At 30.0% G+C, this 25049-nt stretch overlaps 4 protein-coding genes across 4 annotated transcripts; 3 read left to right on the forward strand and 1 right to left on the reverse strand.

Moving 5' to 3' along the window:
* The first annotated feature begins 1349 nt into the window (after window positions 1-1349).
* Window positions 1350-2634, forward strand: LOC100267163 (probable carboxylesterase 18). The gene has a single exon (XM_002268825.4). The coding sequence runs from the start codon at window positions 1629-1631 to the stop codon at window positions 2619-2621; it is 993 nt and encodes a 330-aa protein (XP_002268861.1). The 5' UTR covers window positions 1350-1628; the 3' UTR covers window positions 2622-2634.
* Window positions 2635-7626: 4992 nt separating this feature from the next.
* On the forward strand, window positions 7627-8674 carry LOC100855326 (probable carboxylesterase 18). The gene has a single exon (XM_010645720.3). It carries the CDS (start codon window positions 7627-7629, stop codon window positions 8614-8616), a length of 990 nt encoding a protein of 329 aa, XP_010644022.3. The 3' UTR covers window positions 8617-8674.
* Window positions 8675-19846: 11172 nt separating this feature from the next.
* LOC100249985 (probable carboxylesterase 18) lies at window positions 19847-20900 on the forward strand. The gene has a single exon (XM_002268741.4). It carries the CDS (start codon window positions 19847-19849, stop codon window positions 20807-20809), a length of 963 nt encoding a protein of 320 aa, XP_002268777.1. The 3' UTR covers window positions 20810-20900.
* A 2676-nt stretch (window positions 20901-23576) lies between these two features.
* LOC100255132 (probable carboxylesterase 18) lies at window positions 23577-24737 on the reverse strand. The gene is made up of 2 exons (XM_059734908.1): window positions 24526-24737; window positions 23577-24495 (listed from the first exon to the last, which is right to left on the reverse strand). The coding sequence occupies exons 1-2, from the start codon at window positions 24714-24716 to the stop codon at window positions 23697-23699; spliced, it is 990 nt and encodes a 329-aa protein (XP_059590891.1). The 5' UTR covers window positions 24717-24737; the 3' UTR covers window positions 23577-23696.
* Between the last annotated feature and the right edge of the window lie 312 nt (window positions 24738-25049).

Raw genomic sequence — 25049 nt, forward strand, 5'->3', positions numbered from 1 at the left:
TTCCTTTCAAACCTTGGGAGCTAAATATAGTCTAAAGGATTAACCTAAAACTAGGGCCAGCCTATCCCTAGAACTTGCTATTATGAAAATTATGTTCCAAAGCAATATCTTTATATACTTTTCTTTTTTATCTTTCTCAAATAAGAACTATCATGAGGTGGAAGCTAAAAATTTAGAAAGCAAAAGCTTTCCGTCCTAGCCTCCTAGGAATAGTGTCAAAGCCATTTTTTTGTCCACTTGTCTTATATGCACATAAGAGAGGACTGCTTTGTATATTATGCGTGAATAAAGAAAATTTAAATTATTAAATATTTATTTTTCAATTCATCTCGAGTATTATGCTTTTAATCTTTAAATAATTAACCATTTGAATTATTATTTGTTGAGTGAACAGAAACTCTAATACCAATTTGTTATGTTGTTATGTGCTAGTAAAATTTTTAATATAAACAATTACTATGCATGAAGTTTAATATAAGATCATTCATGATGAAAGAGAATATTTCTATTATATTATAATAAATATTACATAAAATAAAATCAAATACAATTAATTAAGTTTTCAAAATATTTTTTATTTTTTTATTTTTTTATATCCATATTTTAAATCACAAGTCTTTTCAATCCATTGGACGTCTTCCATCATATCTCTATCCACATATAAGTTCATTTACATTTTATAATTTTTTTTTTATCTAAAATATTTATAAGAAAATTCCTAACAACTTTCTTGAAAATATTCCATATAATATTCTTTACTAAATAAAAAAAATCATTATTAATTTGAAATTTGATATACTTTCCAACATCATCCCCCACCTCCCTGGAAGCCACAAGTTTGGAAGCCATTTGTATTTTTAAAAAAGACACTAAAATTCAGTTTGGTTTCAATTAAAGTTAAAAAAATACTAAAAGAAAATAATTTTTTTATATTTAATTTTATTATTAAAAACATGAAAGAAAATTTATATATATTTAAATTATTTATTTTTTTATATAAAATAAAAAAATAAATGAAATGAATTTGAAATAGAAAATAAGAATAATTTGTTAATTTGAAAAATGAAATAATATTTTCACAAAGAAAATCGTTCTCCCTCACTGTTCACCTCATATAGCCGCGATACAAGTCCATCGTATTCCATCAAGATATTCCTATCAACTTTTAGCGAATACTAATTTATTAAGAATTAATCGGATTGAAGCTATAGCGTCATCATTTGCTGGAATCGAAATATCTGCGAGATTGGGTCACAATTTGTATGGATTAAACAAATCGTTGGAAGCAGGCCGGGCCCTATTTCAAATGAAAGAAATAAAAAAAGAATGGGTCAATCCAGGAAGACTACATTCGTGGGAGCATCTTATGATATGTACGTCTATCCTACCACAACTCCCACATTTTGAGATCGATCCCGTGGAGACGTTCTGAAAGATCGGATGGCTCGAATACCAATGTTTTCTGGGTTCTATATGGAAGTATAATATTATAACAATCTATATACAAAGAATTAATACTGATAAGGAATGTGTGACACATTCCAATAATTACAAATATATCGCAATCTACTCCAAACTTGCTTTTGTATCATCTTTCATTTCTTCCCACTTCTCACTACCGCTAGGAAATGCTAGATACCGCCGGCGGCCATGTCCGCGCATCGCCAGATCTTCCATGGAGGGTCCGCCTTTCGCTTGCCATTATAACCACCATCTCCGACGCCTGTCTCCGCCGTGACGGCACTGTCAACCGCCGTCTCTTGAGCTTCCTGGACCTCAAAATCTCTCCCTCTGACAAACCAGTGAACGGCGTCACCACCTCCGACACCACAGTCGACCCCTCCCGGAACCTCTGGTTCCGCCTCTTCCTCCCTGGAGAAGCCGCCTCCGCCGGCGAGAATCTTCCCGTCGTCGTCTACTTCCACGGCGGGGGGTTCGTGTTCCTCTCCGCCAACTCCAAGCCCATTGACGACTTCTGCCGCCGCCTCGCTCGCGAACTCCCCGCCGCTATCGTCTCCGTCGACAACCGCCTCGCGCCGGAGCATCGATGCCCCTCCCAGTACAACGACGGCTTCGACGTGCTCAAATTCATGGACGAGAATCCTCCACTGCACTCTGATCTAACCCGCTGCTTCATCGCCGGTGACAGCGCAGGCGGCAACCTCGCCCACCACGTGGCTGCAAGAGCCAGCGAGTTCAAATTCCGGAACTTGAAAATCCTCGGGCTGATACCGATACAGCCGTATTTCGGAGGAGAAGAGAGGACGGAATCCGAAATCCAACTCGCCGGATCTCCGATCGTGTCGGTGTGGCGTACAGACTGGTGTTGGAAGGCGTTTCTGCCGGAGGGTTCAGACCGAGACCATCCGGCGGCGAATGTGTTCGGGCCGAAATCGGGCGACATATCAGGGGTGAAATTCCCGAAAAGTTTGGTGTTTATCGGAGGATTTGATCCGTTAAAAGATTGGCAGAAGAGGTATTGTGAAGGAATGAAGAAAAATGGAAAAAAAGTGAAGGTGATTGAGTATCCAAATGCCATTCATTCCTTTTATGGGATTCCTCAATTGCCTGAATCACGCTTGTTTATCAAGGAGGTTAGAAATTTCATTTATTTTGAATAATTTTTATTTTCAATTCATTTTCCCCTCAAATTTAGTTTTGGGTTTTGTTAGAGTAAAATATATTTTTTTAAGTAAGTTTTTCTTTAATTTTTTTTTAAAATTCATAATTATAATATTATTTTTAAATTCTTAAAAACTCTAAAATTTGAACTAATTATCATTGGATTGTATTATTTTTTTGGGGCTAAGGGTAGTTTTAATATTTTATCAAATTTTAATCAGATATTTTTTCTATTGGAGAAAAAAGAAGAAGAATAAGGACAAGTATGAGAAGTGTCTCTTAGTAAGAGTTTTCTTATTTTTGACAATCTTTGGTTTTTTAGAATAAAAAATGTTTTTTTGATAAATTTTTAATTATTTTTGTTTTTGAAAAAATGTTATAAAACATGTGTTTTTTAAAAATTTTGAAGGTATTTTTAAGTATTTTTTTCATAAAGCATTATAAAGCACAATTGAAACTATAGAGAATATTTAATTTTTTTTATATTATTACACATAAGTATATGTTAACAAATTATTTTTAAAAAAATATAGAACTTTATTTTTGACAGCAATGGAGAACAATTCATACTACAAGACAAATAATGAGAATTTTCTCTAAATATCAAAGTCATATTCAACATGAAAAAAAATTAATTTTAGGGAAAAGTGTGTTTCATATACCAATATGAATAAAATTATAGGAATATAAGTTTATAGAATACAATATTTAAATAATTATTTAAAAATAATTAATATTTTATATATTTTTTTGTCAAATATATCATATTTGATTATTTACGTGTTACATTTGAATGAGATAGTATTATTTTTTACCATCCTACGTTTTATATTTGATCATCCTAACTACTATCTTTTGATTATTCTAGATACCGTATTTGGAAAATATTTTTAGAGAGTTTCTATTTTATAATTATATGTAAACGAGGGTGTGAAAATATTTTTTTTATATTATTTTATTATTTAAGAAGCTTCTATTGATAATAAAAAAATATTTTGTAAATAATTTTCTTGAAAGACTCATCCATCTTTATCTTATCTTGATACAATACTAAAAAAGTCCTTTTATGGGTTGTGTGTGTTTTTCCTTTCTTTTCCTCCAAACAACATATTAAAAAAAATTGAAGTTAGTTTTAACATTTGATATAACAAGCGCTAGGTGACAACATTTCTTTAATAATTATTTTTAAAAATAGTTTTATGTTTTCTATAGAAGTAAAATTACTTTTGAAAATTAAATTATAAAAAGTATTATTCTTTAAAAAAAAATATTTGGTGGACTTAATATAAACAATTCTATAAAATAAGTAAAATAAACATTCTTGCTTGAAATTTTTTAAAATATTAAGATTATATTTGGATTCGGGAAAATTTGAGGAAAAGTGTAAGAGAAATAAAATACAAAGGAAAACTAGAAGGAAATAAAAAATAAAAAATATATTAAAAGTCAATAAATTATTTTTATTTATTATTTTAAATTTATTTTACTTATTTTAAGTTATTGATATAAAAATTAAATAATTTAAAAATATAAAATTTTTTAACTAGTTTTAATTAAATTAGATTTTCTTTGATATTTTTGATAGGACAATTAAATATGAAAAAATCATTTTTTTTTACAGTTTTTTTTTCTTTGTATTTTCCGGGAACCAAACATAAGTTATGTGTTTTCTTCTCATGATTTACATGTTGTAAATAAATAATTTAAAATTTTTTAAATATAAACATAAACAAATTTTCATCCAGCTTAGAAATTCCATTGTCGATTTTTCTGATATATATACACTTGTTTCTCACAGAGTGCTGCTATTCTCTCAACATAAAAACAAACAAAATGTCACCCACAAAATCCCACATCCCCTTCGTTCCAATCAAACCCAAAAAGCAAAAAGGGACAAGAGAAAAAAAAAAAAAAAAAACAGTCTTCTTCCCAGAAATCTGCAGCCCATTTTAGTTTCCCAGATTTTTTAAAAGCAGTTTGCAATCAAGGAATTCTTCATTAATGACCCAAGGATATCAGAGTGCTGGGTGTAACTTGATGGGCTCCGGGCTACAACATACATTTGCGCCCACAAAAATCCACTTTGATTAGAGTTATGGTGCAGATATTTTCTCACAGGCCCAAGAGATGAAGGGGAAATGGAGTCTGGGAGTGTTTTTGAAAGCATCAAAACATACCCATAGTTTTCTGTAAGTTCACTAGTCCAATCTCCTAGCCCTAATCAAGATGGAGTTGGTCTGACTGTTTTTTGAAAACACTTTCTAATCTAAAAAATGTTTTTGAAAAAAAAAGAAAAAGAGTTTTCGTCAAAATTTTAAAAACATCTTTAAAAATTTTAAAAATAGCTTATAATATTAAAAAGCCATTTATATTATTTTTTTAGAGAAATATTTGATATATAATGCTCCGAAAAATATTTTTTTTAAAAATATTCTATTAAAAATACTTTAAATAATTATATTACTAAACACACTCTTAATTCCATGCAAACATGAATTAATAGGTTTAAAATCAAATTGCTAACTTAGAAATATAATTCAATTTGCTTCATTCAATTATGTTGTGATTCGGTTTAGATGAACTTCTGAGAAGTAAAAAACTTTTCTTTTTTAAATTATATACGAGCTTTTATAATTATTTGACTAATTTTATTTAAAGAAAATGGTTTAATAATATAAAAGTTGGAAAAATATTTGTTGTTGTAAAAATTCTATTTTGACTTATATGAAAAATTATTTCATATTCCTCCTTTCCATGTTTTTCTCCAAACAAATATCAAATATAATTTAGTATCGATCCAAAATGAATTCATCATAGTAAAGAAAATTATATGGAATCAAATATGAAAATATAAAACTTGAAAAGATCCTAAATAAAGGAAATTCTAATATTGAAAGACTTGGGTAAGAGAAAATTATGTTGGTCCATACATTAAAATCCTATGAATCTTAGAAAAGTGAATTGGTTAATAAAATCAAAGAAATTATTTGAATTTTTTTTTTTTAAATGAGTTTTTTATTCTCATCATTAACATGATGTTATAAATCAAAATGCCAACTTAGAAACATAATCCATTCTTCTTCATTCAATGATATTTGGATCCATTTATGGGGAAGTCAAAAGTTTTTTTCTTTAAGTTCCATAAAATGTCTATTTGAATAATTTTATTTAAGGAGATTATAACTAAAAAAAAAAAACTCTATATTTATTTATAAAAAAATTCTTTTATATTTAATAAAACATTTATTATACTAATACTTTCTTTTAAAAATTTTGGTTTTGGCCTCACGTACAACTATTGGCCAAAATTAGAAAAAGGAAAGTTATTCCAAATGTGGTAAAATCATTTATTTATAAATTACTTCCATCTAACCTCCTAAATCATGCAACCATTTTCCCAAAGGATCATAGTGCAATATGACCAATAAAATTCCAGTTGCATTTACTTATATATATATATCTATATATATATATATATATATATATATATAGAAAAAGATATATTTGATAACATTGATAATGAAGCTATTACGCAACCCTTTTGAAATATGACAAAGGACAATTGTAAAATGTATTCAATTGAAATGTTATGGCTTAATATAATTTTATTGTACTTATAATTTATAAATATTATTTTTATTTACTATTAAAGGTTGCCTCCTTAAGTAAAATGCTAGCTCCCTTAAAGATGAAAATATAGAAATTTTAGATAGTTAAGAAATTATTATACGTTAATGTAAAGCACATGAATTTTATAAAATGATAAACCAAAGATATAGAAAATAAAGTAAATACTATTATTGTCCACAAAAACTCTAAATAGTGTCTATTGATTGAATCATCTAAATCTTATTGTCTACAAAAAGAATAAAAAAATTACATAATCAAAAGAAGTTTTTTGAGAGAAGTTCAAAGAAATTTTCTTTTGATATTTCATGTCCTTCAAAATGTAAGGAAGACACCCTTTTATACTTTTCCTCGGAGATGCGAAAACCATATGTATATATAATACTATTTTAATTTTAGGAAAATATTAAGATATAGAATTTATAATCATACGAGGTTTTAACGTGATTCGATCAATCATACCTATGTAATGAGAGAAAATAATTTTATTATATAATAAATAATATTATAGATGACAAAACCAAATACAACTATTAGATTTCTGAAATATTTCATATTTTCCTACTTTTTGTATTTATACCATATCACGCTCTTCTCGCTCCACCATAATAGACTATTTTCATCTTATAACTTTTTCTCTCATGACTTAAAATATTTATAGAGAGATTCTTAACAATTTTTCTTATTTTATAAGAGAATCTAATATTATAATAATATATCAATTTAGAAAATATTCTATATAATATTCTTTACAATTTTTTTTTTTACTAATTTAGAATTTAAGACACTTTTAAACCTAAATAAAAAATTTAACATTATGAATTCTATTCTTCATGGCACGATTTCTCATTTGAAAGACAAATCCAATGTGAAAAGATGTGTTTATGATTTTATTCCAACTCTCCAATAATAATAATCACGTCTATTACTCTTACTATTAAATTAAACCGGAAGTTATATGCAATGTTAAGAAAAATATTTTTGTAAAGAAATATAAATTTTTTTTCTTTTGTCTTGGTAATAATAATTACCCTTTTAAAATTATAATTTTGATTTTAATTTTAAGTTGTAATTGTGGCAAGATTGATGTGATATGAAAAAAATTATTTCTTTTTGACACAATGGAAAAATTATCACTAAATTATATTCCTTTTTTTAAATAAAAAAATATTATATTTATTCATTGGTGCCTCTGCTTCCACCGTTCAAAAGGATAGAATTAAAATATTTATAATTTATTCCACCACGTGAATTCGTTATCATATTTTAAAAATTAATTAAAATAATGCAATTTGACAAAATGAATCATAATTTATGCCATTATATTTAGACTTTGGAGGTGCAGAAGGGTTCATCCTGTCTCCACGAACCAGAGAAATGTCCGGTACAGCCGGCGGCAAAGTCCGTAAATGGCCGGATCTTCCATGGAAGGTCCGACTCTTCGTCACAGCCTTTGGGTTCCTCACAGATGCTTCTTTCCGACGTAATGGCAAAGTCAACCGCTGTCTTATTAACCTCATTGATTGCAAAGTCCCCCCCTCCGACAGGCCAGTTAACGGCGTCACCACCTCCGACACCACAGTCGACCCCTCCCGGAACCTCTGGTACCGCTACTTCGTTCCAAGCGCAGCCGAGGCTGGCAGGATGCTTCCCGTTGTCGTCTACTTCCACGGTGGCGGATTCGTGATGCTCTCCCCGAGCTCCCAGCTCTTCGACGACCTCTGCCGCCTCCTCGCCAGAGAACTCCCCGCCGTTATTGTCTCAGTCAACTACCGCCTCGCCCCAGAGCACCGCTGCCCAGCTTCGTACGAAGACGGCGTCGACGTCCTCAGATTCATCGACGAAAAACCCCCCGCCAACGCCGATCTAACCCGCTGCTTCATCGTAGGAGACAGCGCCGGCGGCAACATCGCTCACCACGTGACTGCCAGAGCCGGGGAGCACAACTTACGAAACTTGCAAATTGCGGGAGTCATCCCGATACAGCCATATTTCGGCGGAGAAGAGAGAACAGAATCCGAAATTCAGCTCGAGGGAGCTCCGCTAGTGTCCATGAAGCGCACGGACTGGTGCTGGAAGGCGTTTCTGCCGGAGGGGTCGGATCGAGACCATCCGGCGGCGAATGTATTCGGGCCGAACTCGAGCGATATATCGGGGTTAAGGTTTCCGAAAAGTTTGGTGTTCATGGGAGGCTTGGATCCATTGAGAGACTGGCAGAAGAGGTATTGTGGAGGACTGAAAAGCAACGGAAAAGAAGTGAGGGAGGCTGATTATCCAAACGCCATGCACTCCTTTTATGCCTTCCCTGAACTGCCTGAATCAACTCTATTTCTGAGGGAGCTTCAAGATTTCATTTATCCTCAATAATTTTTCTTTTGATTTTGCATACCTGTACATTATTTTTTGGGTGTGCTTCTTGGATTAATTTCACTAGTGTGTTTTGTTCAATAAATCGAGCGAATAAATTAAGGAGGTTGTTCGATATTTTATATCATTATTATTATTATTACAAAAATAGGAATTTTCTATTATTTAAAAATTTATAATTTGTCATCGCCTTGTAAGAAATTGTAAGGAAATATAACATCTTCTCTTCTATGAGATGAGTTGAAGTAGGAAAGTGATGTGGACTTCAAAATTGTTATCATCCAATGAAAAATGATATTCTAGAAAGCACACTGTTTAGTTGGAAAATTTGAGAGAAAATACAATTGAAAAAAAATAGAAAGGAAAAGTAAAAGGTAAAAAAAAAATGAAAGAAAATAAAAAATCACCAATATCTTGATCCACATCCATAACACATACTTCCATTGTTCCAATAGATTTCTATCGGCCTCTAAAGGTATGTTGGTCCTTTCAACAACCCAACATTCAATCTTATGAATTCTTTCTTGATATATTGTGAATAGTAAGGTAAGTTAGTTGATTCTCTCGGTGCCCAATCCTAAATAGGTTAAGAGAAGGTTTATATAGATATATAGGTTTAAGAGATCAGTATCTAGAAAATGAATTTTGCTATATTATGAGACATCTAGATAATTGGGCAAACACAATTAACCATTGCTCAAGCGTCTTGAGCGCTTGAGCGTTGGATAAGCACTTGAGCGATTCCAATGTTTGAGCATTGGTTTCATTGCTTGAGCATCTTCTGCTTTTTCCAAAACATTAATTCAACAATTTTTAGTTCATAGAAAAAAATATCAATTCACTTTAAGCCTTTAGTTACCTAATTTGCTACTAAATAAACATTTTTAGACTTGTAACTTTCTAATTGAGCCAACAACAATTTTGGATCTTGAGTGGAAAATAAGTCACTTTCTAAAAAATTTTCTACGTTAGGATGAATAAGAACAAAATTACCAATAAAATATAAATAAGACTCAACGTCTTAACATAAACAATGTAAAAAAAGAATATAGAATTTCAAAATTATTATTTTTAGATAAAAATACCGTTTATTATTTTTTTATCCACAATTCACATCAAATAGAGGTTACTTTTATAATTTTTAATAAGTGAAAATTATTATTATTATTTTTTTTAAAGATTTGGGATCATTTTATCATTTTTGACACAAATATTTATGCTATTTTTTTACTTCTAAATTATATAAATGAAAGTGCATTTAAATGACATCTAATTGTCACATTACTTTTTGTAGGGAATTAAACCGAATTCCCAAACTGTGAGAAACAAAAATAGAGAAAAATACACGCCAAAGAAAAATAATCACAAGCACAAGATAGTATTTACGTGGTTCAATAATATACCTACATCTATGGAGTTGTAGGGATATCACTATTATCAGGGAAGAATACAGAGTACAACCACAACGGCTACAATATTTTCTCTCTATATATAACACGACAACTACACCACACTAAAAAACCCTAATTACAAAAGGTGGTTCCACAATGGGCTAAACGGGCCCAATAGGCCTCAGTAAATCTCCCATTAAAAAGCCATGCAATATTATTCGGGTCGGGTCGTCTAATCGGATCAAACAAAACTAGGCTCCACAAAGCCCAACAAATCTCCCACTTGGAGACTAGTTCAATCACCAACATCAAACCGTTATCCTCCAAGAAACAATCCCTCATCCCTGCAACTCATCCTCCTGTCCTCAAGCTAGAAGACCAATTGAAGCTGCGCACAGTTTCAACTTCTCAATAGTGACACCCTTAGTCAACATGTCCGCTGGGTTCTTAGATTCACAAATCTTCTCAAGTATTCCCAGTTTATCTTCAATAAGATAACAGATAAAGTGGTATTTTGTTTGTATATGTTTCGACTTTGAATGAAAAGCCGAATTTTTGGCAAGAAAAATTGCACTCTGACTGTCACTATGTAGAATGCCCATCTCCTGCTTCTTACCTAATTCATCTAAGAAACCATGCAGCCAAATCATCTCATTTCTAGCTTCAGTTGCTGTAACATACTCAGCTTCTGTAGTAGATAAAGTAACAATCTTCTGTAGATTTGAAGCCCATGATATAGTTGTACCACCTAGAGTAAAAACAAACCTAGTAGTACTCTTTCTACTATCAATATCACCAGCAAAATTAGCATTTACATAATCCTGCAGTTTCAAACTTGCACTTGTGAAGCAAAGACATGTATCTAATGAACCCTTTAGATATCTTAGAATCCACTTGACTGCTTCCTAATGTTGCTTTCCAAGCCTACTCATGAATCTGCTCACAACTCCCACTGCATGTGCAATGTCTGGCCTTGTACACACGATAGCATACATCAAGCTGCCAATAGAAATTAGATTCCTCTTCAGGTCAGGAATATGTCAAACCTTCTCTAGTAACCAAACAGACCCATTGGGTAACGATATCCGGATGTCTGCCAGAACCACAACATCCAAGGCTAAACCATCAGCCAAATACACCTTACCAAAATCACCTGCAGCATAATTCTGTATGATTTCTCGGTGTGGAGTGGTATGAAACGAAGCTCCTGAATCCAAAACCCAATCATCAAGTGGATTGTCTACTGCAAGAAGCAATGCATCTTGTACCTCTTCTGTTACAACATTAGGAGAATCATCTTCATTCTTCTTCTTAGGGCTTTTGCATTGCCTTTTAAAGTGACCTGTTTTCCCACAGTTCCAGCATTGTACTTGTTGGCCTGATCTAGATTTGCTTCTGTTCTGATTAAAATTTCTGGATTTTGATCTACCCTGGTTTGAATTTCTATCATTACCTCTGCCTCTTGTCTCAAGGTTTAGGGCAGAGCTAGATCCTGAGGTTTCGCCTGCATCTCTTCGGCGAATCTCCTCAGCCATAATTAAATCTCCTATATCATTGTACTTGAGCTTTTCCTTTCCTGTAGAATTGCTTACTGTCATCCTCATTGCCTCCCAACTATTTGGCAAAGAAGCCAAGACGATTAGAGCACGAATCTCATCATCAAAATCAATTTCTACAAACGACAATTGATTTGTGATTGTATTAAATTCATTCAGATGTTGTGCTACTGATGCATTCTCTGCCATCTTCAAATTGAACAATTTCTTCATCAGATGCACCTTATTGTTTGCGGACTACTTTTCATACATACCGGACAAAGCCTTCATCAGATCTGCTGTGGTATTCTCCTTTACAACATTGTGTGCAACAGACCTAGACAGAATTAACCTAATAACTCCTAAAACCTGTCTGTCAAGAAGCGCCCATTCCTCAACCTTCATACTCTCAGGTTTTGTCCCCAAAAGAGGCAGATGCAATTTCCTCCCATAGAGATAATCTTCAATCTGCATCCTCCAATACGCAAAGTCTGTGCCATTGAACTTTTCTATTCCAGACACCTTTCCTGCTTCCTTTGCCATTGCTCCCACTCAAACTTAACCCTAGGCTCTGATACCAGTTGTAGGGAATTAAACCGAATTCCCAACCTGTGAGAAACAAAAATAGAGAAAAACACACGCCAAATAAAAACAATCATACGCACAAGACAGTATTTACGTGGTTCGGCAATATGCCTACATCCACAGAGTTGTAGGGATATCAGTATTATCAGGGAATAATACAGAGTACAACCACAACATCTACAATATTTTCTTTCTATATATAACACGACAACCACACCACACTAAAAAACCCTAATTACAAAAGGTGGTTCCACAATGGGCTAAACGGGCCCAACATGTCTCAGTAAATCTCCCATTAAAAAATCATGCAATATTATTTGGGTCGGGTCGTCAAATCGGATAAAACAAAACTAGGCTCCACAAAGCCCAACACTTTCTTATATGGCTTTATGATAATTTAAAAGCCAAATGAGTACATAATTATAAATCCATAATAAATGTGATGCCTTTGTTCTAACTTTTGCTTCCCTGCTCTCTCTTCTATTTTAAGCTATTATGTGTTATTGTTTCTAGGTTAAGAACATGCTTAAAGCCAATTTGAAAGTGGTTAACCATATTTTCTAAATAGATATTTGATAAATGTTGAGTAATTTCCTTTGAAAGTGTTTCTAATTGGTAAGTGATTCTTCAATCATTTTTTTTTTTTTTGTAATAACACTTTACCAAAAAAACTTTTTCAAAACACTTTTAAAATTTATATTCAAACACTATGGACCTCTTTGGTAAATTAGTTATTAAAATTTGTTGTTCGAAATCAAATCAAATTATTCTTAGCTATTAAGTTATATTAAGAGTGAATTTGACAATATTTCTATTTAAAGTACTATAAATGAAAGAGTTTGTTTTTAGGATAATACTATAAGTAATTTTTTAAACATACCAAACACTTTTCTATGGAATAAGTGAATAATAATAAGGGACAATTGCGTTTTAGATCTAATTGGGCCCATAAATTAAGTTTTGATCCATATAAGTTCACCATTTAAGTTCAAGACCTAGAGGAAGTGTGGAAATTGAGAAGAAGGATATGAATTTTTTATTTTTAAAAAAAATGACATTTATTGACTATGAAAAAAAAAGTAGAAAAATATTAATTCAAATTTTATTCATTTTTTAAACCTCAATAAAATTTAATTTAATTTAGTGATTTGGAAAAAAATACACAATTTTCCAAAAAAATAAAAATAAATTATTATTATTATTATTTAAAAATCAAACATCTTGAAAAATATATATTTTTAAAATTGTGTGTGTAAAAAATAACTAAAATTATGTCAAAATTATTTTTTTTAAATGATATATATATTTTTTAAAATTAGTTTTCTAAAAATAATAAATTTTCACAATAATTAAAAAAAAAATTAAGATAAAAAAGTTTGTCAAACATTGTAATAGAAAATACTCAAAATAGTTTTGAAGGGTATATTGATCTGTTCACATTTTATATCATTCCTATCAATTATGTAATTTTTATGGGTCGAATCTTAATTTTTAGGCCCAACTAGATCCAAAACACAATTATTCTTAATAATAATAATAATAATTAATAATTTCAAACTAATACTAATAATAATAATAAACATAATTTTGAACTTTTTGACCAATTTCTACTTTTAAAAAGACAAAAGTGATTGATGATCATATATTTCAAACTTTTCTACCAATTTCTACTTTTAAAAAGACAAAAGTGATTGATGATTATATATTTCAAACTTTTCTACGAATTTCAACTTTCAAATAGATGAAAGTGATTGATGATTGTATATTTCAAACTTTTCTACCAATTTCAACTTGCAAATAGATGAAAGTGATCGAAGATTATATATTTCAAACTTTTCTACCAATTTCTACTTTCAAATAGATGAAAGTGATTGATCATTATCCTTTTAAAATATTTTTATTAAAAGTAATGAATAACTTCATTTTATTTCATAATTTTAATGAAATGACTTTTCTTTATTTTATTTTTTTTGAAACATTAAGTGGTTAAAAATGAACTTAAATAATTATTTTAAAAAGGCTTAAAATTGTTATGAAATATTGATATAAATTAATTTCTCCCTAACTCTCTATAAAAGGAGAGACTTGCTATAGAAATATTATTATATTTTCTTTGAGTATTCCAATTCTTTCTCTTTCTGTTTCTTCTTCTAATTCTTTTATCTTACAACATGTTTAAGTACAACACTTTAACCAATGATTTGAAATATTATTTATTTTTTGAAGATTTTTGTCTCAAACTACATGGGAAGATATATCAGAATATAAAATTTTTCCATAATTATTATAATAGTCTATTTTCTTATTTTGTTGAAAGATCACACAAATTTTAATTATTCATAATTTGAAACTATGTAAAACTAAATACTAAAAGTCATGTAGTAAGTAGCCATATAGAAAAGATTGTGTTATTATGCACAAAAGGAAGCTATTATTAATATTATTCATGACAAAAAGTTATTAGTTTTATCAAAATATGTTGTTATCATGTAAAGTTAAAAGCTATATAATTATTATTCATAACTAAAAGTTATGAAAAAATGAAAAATTATATAGAAAATGTATTATTATAATTAAAATTATGCATAGTCGGAAGCTATATAATTGTTGTTATTCATTATTAGAAGTTATGAAAAAACATAATAATGACGTTCTTCATATGGTTAAGAGATATGTCAAAGTTGTCAATATGCATTTTATATAGCAAAAAACTATATTGGTATAACGTGAAGCTACACAAGAATTGTTAATAGCCAAAGGCTAAAGTCAATATATGTTTGAATTGAATGCAATTTCATTTCCTAAAGCAAATGTAATGTTTTTCCTAGAAATGAATGCAAATATCCTTCCTTAATTGTTAATATTAAAGTGAAACTTGACATAACAAAATAAATTACACCATATTACTAGAAGTGACACAATATTAAGAATTATTATGGGTGTAATATGACAAAGTATTGGTCATATATCTGGCGTACACCTAAATAATTAGTTGACTTTTACAAGGTCTTAATAAAAGTAAAAAGAAGATGAAAAGGGATTTCTTTAAATGTTCTTGTGAAAACTTGATTTTCTAGAAAATGATGAACATATTCTTATTAATTGATGTTATATTATATATTTCAATTACATTTATTATATTATTTTAATTTGCGAAATATGTTTTATGTTTTTCTCATATACTTTTCATAGATGAAAGAGTTAAATACACTTTATTCCTCCAATCTTTTACTTGTCTTCTCACATTGAAAATCCAACACTATGCCCCTAAATTTGTTAAAGAGTAACATTTCAATATTATTTACAAACCCTTCATAGATTATAAAAGGGATTAATCTCTTTGTCACTATGATTTGAACACTAGTTCGTATTTAGGTATAACCAAATTTGAATTAGTAGCCTTGGAGCGGAATTTCCCAAACACTTATGAAATATTTTAGCCACCAGTTTTGATTTTTGACTTTTGAGAAATATTCTCATGACTATTCATAATTTTTGCATATAAGTGTGTAGTGTGGCATCTTCAAACTTAGACAACAAGTGATTTTCTTTGTATTTCAACTTTATTTCTTCACTTAACAAATTATTCATTCACCTTTGAGAGCAAAGTACTACTTCTAATACCTTGAAAGGTAAAATATTGGATTTTGAATACGAGGGAGCAAAGTGTAAAATATACAAAAAATTAAAAGGATACAATGTAGTTAGTCCTATATGAAATTACATATGCTATTTCAAGATAAACGAGAAAGATTTATGTCTTGTAGACTATGCAATCACTCACATAATTCTTTAAGGTGAAATATATTTTTTTCAATCTAAGATTAGCAAAGGTTAATGATAGTACTATATCATGTTATTAAACGAGATTAGATTTTATATAAAATAATGTTTTATATTATAACAAATCCAAAAGATTTTTTTTTAGTTTTAAAGATATCCATATAAATGTGTATCATATTGAAACTATCAATGAATGTATTATAAAATATATTTACATTACTTCTATTATTTCTACCTAGAAGCATGTGTAAAAGCTCTTGGCTTTTATATAACAATATCAAATGAGACTAGATTTTATATAAATGATGTTTTATATTAGAGAAAATTCAAAAGAAACTTCTCAGATTTAAAGATATCCATAGAAATGTGTATCATATTGAAATTATGAATAATGTACTATAGAATATATTTACATTACTCCTATTATTTCTACGTAAAAGCATGTGGAAAAGCTTTTGACTTTATCCTCTAACTTATATCATACAACCATAAAACCTATTGAATCATATGTTATTGTGAACTATAAGTTCACAAAGACAAACATTTTTATACTTTATCATGACTTGTTAAGCCAGCTGGGGTCCTCAATGATGCATCAAATAGTAGGGCATTCACATGTGTATTTATTAAAAAATTAGAGGATTTTTTTGCTTAATGAATATTCAATATGCTACTTACTTACATGGCAAATTGATAATCATAGTATCTTTTACTAAAGTTGTATTCAAGTTACCAATCTTTTTAAAAAGAATACATGAGGACATATGTGAGCCTATCCATCCCACCATTCAGACAAACTCATTTATTTAATGGTCTTAATTGGTGCCTTTACTAGGCGGTCGCACGTTTGTCTTATTTTTACACATAACGTTGCCATTGTTAGGTTCGTTAAATAAATAATTTGATTGTGAGAACAATTTCCAAATTATCGAATTAAGTTAACAATCTTGATAATGTTGGTGAATTTACTTCTCAAATACTTATTAACTATTGTATGTTAGTTGGGATTAATATTAAACATCCTACTTGTACTCATATCTAAAAGAGTTACTTCTCATAATCCAAATAAATAAATAAATACACCATTTTCCTTCCTTTTAAATTAAAAAAACCAATATGGGAAATAGGTTATACTTTATCTTCTCACTTATTATCAAAACTAGCATTGGATCTAATTCTACCTATTGCAAATGCAATTGTGAAGAAAATATTTTTTGTTATGAATATTGTAAAGAATCGACTGCTAAATGGAATATGAGATCAATGAATGAACTATCATTTACTTATATATGTAGAGAAAGATATATTTGATAACAATGATAATGAAACTATTATGCAAAACTTTTAAAATATAAAAACTCATCAAAGACAGTTATAAAATATATTCAATTAAAATGTTATTGATCAATAAATTGTTTTGTACTTATAATTTATAAATATTATTATTTTTTTACCATTAATGGTTGCCTCCTTAAGTAAAATGGCTTTGCCACCCATGAAATATAGAATTTTTAGATACTTAAGAAATTATTATACGTTAATATAAAACACATAAATTTTATAAAATGATAAACCAAAGATACAGAAAATAAAATAAATACGGGTGTCAACTATCAATAATTATTCCAACATACAATCTTAACTCTAAGTAGTGTCTATTGATTGAATCATCTAAATCTTATTGTTAAAAAAAAAGGGAAAAAAAAAAATAATCAAAAGAAGTTTTTTTTGAGAGAAGTTAAAAGAAATTTTCTTTTGATATTTCAAGTATATAATACTATTTTTAATTTAATTATTACTTTAATTTAATTTTAGTTTTTAAATAACATTATTAAGTTATTTTATCAAATACATTCAATAGAACTAATAATTTAAATTAAATGGCTAAATCATATCAATTTACCCAACTAATCCAATGCGTATTTGACTAATTAAAAAATGTAACATATGATAGAAGATCAAGTATCAAGAGGATTTCTTTTATTATTATAAAAATGTCTTTATTCTCACCTGCACTCATTCCTAAGCCCCGCAATTTTTTAATTTTTTCTGGGAATTAAATCAGTTTGATAAAATAATATTAAATTTCTCACATGATTAAGCTCGTCTATTATTTAAACATAAACAAAAGTTAAAGTTAATAATATAACATTGTCACATTGGAGGAAAAGATCATCAATGTCAATCATTTTTTTTTTTTAATTTCTAAAAAAACACCTTAGAGAAGTGTAGTGGGAGACTCCTTCCATCCCTCCTTCCTTGTATCTTTTCTGACCTCTGTGTTAGAAACGAGTTTGACTCGTGTTCAAATCAAGTTTAAGATAATAAAAAATTCAAACTTTTTTTGACTTTGCTTTTTGGGAAGACCCCATTTTTTAAAGGTTGCTTTTCTTGTAATTTTATCGATCAAAATAACTTTTTATTTTAATTTTATGTAACAAAACTTTTTAAACATTAAAAGTGGCATTTTAAATATTTTTTTATTTTAATATCGGGAAAATGTTAAGATATAGAATCTATATCCTTCAAAACTTCAAATTTGAGCTACTGCATGATAAAATTTATATTATTGGATTAAGGTACAAATAAATCAAATTAAGGTATAAAAGTCGAGATAAATATAATTAAAATATAAACAAATAAGACCTGAATATTAAAACCTGAATATGTTATATGACACCATCTAATTGGTATCGGTGTCTTTTTGATATAGCATGGAGAAAGTTTTGTTTAGTCCCGTAGCATGTTTACCCTTAAGTTACATTTAATTAGTAGAATAAAAATAGGATATGATATGTATATTATAAGATATCATATACCATTAAATAAAAAATATATATTTTATGATATGATTCTTAATAAGATATGATATTTTTAAATATTATATTCAATAGAAATGATATCCTAATATAATAAATCCAATGGAATATGATATGTTATGTTTATATATATTTTATAAAATAAATAAAAAAATAAAATAAAATATGTATATTACATTCCACAATTTATCTTAGATTTGATTGAATATAAAATAAAATTAGTGGTAGGATAACTTATTTTATCCTATCAACCAAATATATGATAAAATATATATATATATATATATATATATATATATATATATATATATATATATATATTTTTTTTATTATATCTTATGTTATGTTCGATCAATGACCTTAATTTCATATAATTAAGATCAAATATCAATGAATATTACCATCTCTCTCATCTTATTTCATGATATATTATCAAATATGACTTTAATTTCTATAAAAAAAATATTTAAATATAAAAAATAATATTTAAAATTATGAATTTTATTTTTCATAACTTGATTTCCTATTAGGAAAATTTGAGATAAATTCAACGTGAAAAGACGTCTATTGCTCCTATTACCAAAACTAGAAGTTATGTGCAACCACAAACATATTTTTAGTGAAGAATAGAAGAAAATTTTCTTTTGATTTGGCCATAATAATTACCCTTTTAAAATTATAAATTTGATTTTAATTTTAAGTTGTAATTGTGGCAAAAAAAGAAAATTCTTTCTCTATGAGAATATTAGTAGATAAATATTAATATGAAAAAAATTCCAACAAAGACGATACTCTTAAGAGTTAAATTATGAAGTTAAAATGAATAAGATTAATGGGATATGAAAAAAAAAATTATTTATTTTCGACACAGTGGAAAAATTATCTCTAAATTACATTCCTTTTCTTCATAAAAAAAAAAAAAAAAAATCACATTCATTCATTGGAGTCTGTGCCTCCACCGACCATAAGGATAGAATTAAAATATTTATAATTTATTCCACCACGTGCAGTCGTTATAATGTTTTAAAAAATAATTAAATTTGACAAAATAAATAATAATTTATGCCATTATATTTAGACTGTGGAGGTGCAGAAGGGTTTCATCCTGTCTCCAGAAATGTGGCCGCCGAATCTTCCATGGAAGGTCCGACTCTTCGTCACAGCCTTCGGGTTCCTCACAGACGCTTCTTTCCGACGTAATGGCTCCGTCAACCGCCGTTTCATTAACCTCATTGATTTCAAAATCTCCCCCTCCGACAAGCCAGTTAACGGCGTCACCACATCCGACATCACCGTCGACCCCTCCCGGAACCTCTGGTTCCGCTACTTCCTTCCTAGCGCCGCCGAGGCTGGCAAGAAGCTTCCCGTCACCGTCTACTTCCATGGTGGCGGTTTCGTGATGCTCTCCCCCAGCTCCCAGCTCTTCGACGACCTCTGCCGACGCCTCGCCAAAGAACTCCCCGCCGTCATCGTCTCAGTCAACTACCGCCTCGCCCCGGAGCACCGCTGCCCAGCTTCGTACGAAGACGGGGTTGACGTCCTCAAATTCCTCGATGAAAACCCCCCGGCCAACGCCGATCTAACCCGCTGCTACATCGTTGGCGACAGCGCCGGAGGCAACATCGCCCACCACGTGACCGCCAGAGCCGGGGAGCACAACTTCACGAACTTGAACATCGCGGGAGTCATCCCGATACAGCCATATTTTGGAGGAGAAGAGAGAACAGAATCCGAAATTCAGCTCGCGGGAGCCCCGCTAGTGTCAGTGGAGCGCACGGACTGGTGCTGGAAGGCGTTTCTGCCGGAGGGGTCGGACCGAGACCATCCGGCGGCGAATGTATTTGGGCCGAAATCGAGCGATGTATCGGGGTTGAAGTTTCCGAAAAGTTTGGTGTTCATGGGAGGGTTTGATCCATTAAGAGACTGGCAGGAGAGTTATTGTGAAGGACTGAAAGGCAACGGAAAAGAAGTGAAGGTGGTTGATTATCCAAACGCCATGCACTCCTTTTATGCCTTCCCTGACCTGCCTGAATCAACTCTATTTATGAGGGAGCTTCAAGATTTCATTTATCCTCAATAATTTTTCTTTTGATTTTGCTTCTTGGATGAGTTTGTCTCTAGGATCGTTTTTCCCTGTACAATTTTTTTTTTGGGTGTGCTTCTTGGATCAACTTCACTATTGTGTTTTGTTCAATAAATTGAGTGAATAAATTAAGAAGGTTCTTCAATATATATATATTATTATTATTATTATTATTTCTATTTCTATTTCGATATTTATTATTAAATAGGATTTTTCTATTAGAGTTAAAATTAGTATTTAAAAATTTATAATTTGTCATCACCTTGTAATAAATTGTAAGAAAATATAACATCTTCACTTTATGAGAGGAGTTGATGATGATGATTATAATAATTTTAATAATTATAATAATTTCAAATTGATTATATATTTCAAAATTTTCTACTAATTTCTACTTTCAAATAGATGAAAGTGATTGATCATTATATTTTTATTAAAAGTAATGAATAATAACTTCACTTTTTTCATAATTTTAATGAAATGACTTCTCTTGATTTTTTTTTCTAAAAAACATTAAGCGGTTAAAAATGATTTCAAATAATTATTTTAAAAAGGCTTAAAATTATTATGAAATATGAGAATTTATTATATGATGAATGATCCTTTATACTGATGTAAACTAATTTATTCTTAACTGGGAGACTTGGTAAAGAAATGTTATTCTATTTTCTTTGAGTATTCAAAAATTTTCCCTTTTGTTTCTTCTTTTAATTCTTTTATTTTACATGTTATAAGTATGATACTTTAACCAATAGTTTGAAATATCATTTTTTTTTTTAAGATTTCTACCTCAAACTATATGGCAAGATACATTGCAATATAAAATTTTCCATAATTATTATAATAGTCTATTGTCTTACTTTGTAGGAAGACCACACAAATTTTAATTAGTCATAGTTCGAAGTTATGTACAACTAAATACTAAAAGCTATATAGGAAAAAATTATGTTATTATGCATAATAGGAAACTATACAATTATTGGTATTAATCATGACAAAAGTTATGAAAATGTTATAAGTTTTGCCAAAATATTTTGTTGTTATGTAAAGTTAAAAGTTATATAATTATTATTATTCATAAGCAAAAGTTATGAAAAAATCAAATATTGTATAGCAATTTTTTTATTGTAAACAAAATTATGCATAGTCCGAAGCTATATAATTATACTAATATATTTTGCAAATTTAACTCAACCAAATCTAGCATTCTTTGTCAACTTGCTTGCAAGATATTGCTTTGCACCAACTCGAAGACATTAGAATGAAATCAAATATGTACTATGATATTTTTGTGGAACAATTGATGTGATTTAATTTTATTTGAAAGAAGTAAAATCTCAATTGCTTCGATATGGGGATGTTTTCCATCTTTTAAATTTTCACAAAACCGAATCTCAAATAGAATATGTATTTACCTATGTTAGAGTAGCAATATCATGGAGATCAATTTAGCACATAATCGATATTAGCCATATCTTCAAATCATTTAAAGATATTTGTAATTCATGAAGTCGTGAATGTGCATGATTAAGGTTAATGATCTAATATATATATTTGGGAATCATGTAGACTATCCTCCATTAAAGATAATACAACCAAGTTAATTACATAAAAAGAATGTTTCTTGTATTGCACAAATTAAAGGAGGATTTATAAAAAATGACAGAACTAAATATATCTTTCACAAGTTTTTTTATATGCATAAGCTCTAAGAGCACAATGAAATTGATATTCAATAGACTCGATCGTGTGATTATTGAGCGGATCTATTCATAAAAATGTTATCATCTACTATATTATTATTATTATTATTATTATTATTATTATTATTATTATTTTACCTTCATCCAAGTTTTGTTTCACCAGCTTTTGCTAGTAGGATTTTTAATGAGTCCTAATAGTGAAATCATTTAAAGAATATTGTGAATATTCTACTTTTTTTTTTCTTTGTTAGAGTTTTTCCTATTTGTTTCTCCTACTAAGGTTTAATTGAGACATGTTCTTATTATTGTCGAAGGGAAAGTATTATAAAAGATGAGAATTTGTTGTATTATAGAAACTTATCATGATCCATTGGCAAAATTCAGAATCACACTCACACATATTGTAAAGGTGGTTTTAATTTTTAAAGGATCAATCAAATGGGATTCAAGCAAAAAATATTTTAATGAAACACCTTTGAAATATTTGATGAAGATATGGTCTAGATGAACTATAAATTTGTCATTTTAAAGCAAACTCATAAATAAATCATTAAAAAAAAGGTAGATTAACTATTCTACATTTGCCTTCCATCTAAAATTTGATATTAATATTTAAAAGTATATATATAAGAAAATTGCATTCAAACCACACCTAATTAATTAGCCTTATCTCACCTTATGATAGCTTAAAATCAATAAATAATTATAATTCCATAATAAATCTCATGTCTTTTTTCTAACTTCTTCTCCTGTTTTCTCAATTTTATTTTTAAGCTATTATGTAATTTGAAAAATATGTATATTTCATTTTTTTGTCTTTTTCTTTGTAATCATATTATTATTTTGGACATATTAATTTAAATTCTCATTTAAATTATTTTATGATTCAATTTAATATCTATTTTAATGATAATCTATATATACTTTATAAATCATATAATTTAGGTGCATTTAAAAATTAAAGCACTAAAATAATTTTTTTTAAATGTACTTTTATTTTACCCTTAAATTAATTTTTAAAAAAATCTCATTTTTATAATAATAATAATAAAAATAAAAAATAAAAACTGAACAACCTTGCTTAATTTATTTCACTCACAATTTATTGAACAAAACACAGTACTAAAATTGATCCAACAAGCAAACTCAAAAGAAAAATCCAAGGAAAATCAAAAGAAAATTTATTGAGAATAAATGAAATCTTGAAGCTCCGTGAGAAATAGAGTTGATTCAGGCAATTGAGGAAAGATATAAAAGGAGTGAATGGCATTTGGATAATCAACCACCTTCACTTCTTTTCCATTTCCTTTCAGTCCTTCACAATACCTCTTCTGCCAGTCTCTTAATGGATCAAAGCCTCCCATGAACACCAAACTTTTCGGAAACTTCAACCCCGATATATCGCTCGATTTCGGCCCGAATACGTTCGCCGCCGGATGGTCTCGGTCAGACCCCTCCGGCAGAAACGCCTTCCAGCACCAGTCCGTGCGCTCCACGGACCATAGCGGAGTTCCAGCGAGCTGAATTTCGGATTCTGTTCTCTCTTCTCCGCCGAAAAATGGTTGTATCAGTATGGCTCCGGCGATTTTCAGGTTTCGGAAGTCGTGCTCCCCGGCCCTTGCAGTTACGTGGTGGACCAGGTTGCCGCCGGCGCTGTCGCCTACGATGAAGCAGCGTGTTAGATCGGCGTTGGCTGGGGGGTTTTCGTCAATGAATTTGAGGATTTCGACGCCGTCTTCGTACGGAGAGGGGAATTTGTGCTCCGGAGCGAGACGGTAGTTGACGGAGACGACGGTGGCGGGGAGTTCTCCAGCGAGGCGGCGGCAGAGGTCATCGTAGGACTTGGAGCTGGGGGAAAGGAACACGAGGCTGCCGCCGTGGAAATAGACGATGATCGGAAGATTTTCCCCGGAAGTGGTACCACGAGGAAGGAAGTAGCGAAACCACAGGTTCCGGGAGGGGTCGACTGTGGTGTCGGAGGTGGTAACGCCTTTAACTGGCTTGTCGGAGGTGGTAACGCCTTTAACTGGCTTGTCGGAGGGGGGCACTTTGAAGTCAATAAGTGTCATGAGACAGCGGTTGACGGTGCCATTACGGCGAATAGATGCATTAGAGATGGCGTTCAAGGCGGCAAGGATGAACCGGATCCTCCATGGAAGCTTCAGAGAGGTACGGAGTTCGCTGCCGGACGTACCGGACATTTCTCCTGTGGAGGAGAGAAGTGGAAGGCAGTCAGTCTACCACTCCACAAATCAAACGGATAATGTCTCCATTATGTCAAAAAAAAAAAAAAAAATCATATTCAATTTAATAATTTAATTTTTACGGGAATATAATTTTGATTTATACAAATAAAATGAATCTATTTTGGATTTGATATAGATTAGTATCTCCTACAATCATTTATGAAGAAATAATTTTATCATAAATAAATAAATAAAGGCCTTATATATATATATATATATAGGAATTGTATGTTTAAATTATTTTGATTAAAAATAAAAGATTATTTTCTATATTCTAAATTTTAACTA

The sequence above is a fragment of the Vitis vinifera genome, chromosome 18 (assembly GCF_030704535.1).
Source record: "Vitis vinifera cultivar Pinot Noir 40024 chromosome 18, ASM3070453v1".
In the NCBI taxonomy this organism is placed as follows: domain Eukaryota; kingdom Viridiplantae; phylum Streptophyta; class Magnoliopsida; order Vitales; family Vitaceae; genus Vitis; species Vitis vinifera.

What these genes read in the sequence shown, in the direction of transcription:
- LOC100255132 (XM_059734908.1), bottom strand. Translation starts at nt 24,716, where the DNA reads ATGTCCGGTACGTCCGGCAGCGAACTCCGTACCTCTCTGAAGCTTCCA. An exon ending in CCAGTTAAAGGCGTTACCAC is followed by an intron (nt 24,496 to 24,525) that starts CTCCGACAAGCC and finishes AGGCGTTACCAC; the next exon opens with CTCCGACACCACAGTCGACC.
- LOC100267163 (XM_002268825.4), top strand. Translation starts at nt 1,629, where the DNA reads ATGCTAGATACCGCCGGCGGCCATGTCCGCGCATCGCCAGATCTTCCA.
- LOC100249985 (XM_002268741.4), top strand. Translation starts at nt 19,847, where the DNA reads ATGTGGCCGCCGAATCTTCCATGGAAGGTCCGACTCTTCGTCACAGCC.
- LOC100855326 (XM_010645720.3), top strand. Translation starts at nt 7,627, where the DNA reads ATGTCCGGTACAGCCGGCGGCAAAGTCCGTAAATGGCCGGATCTTCCA.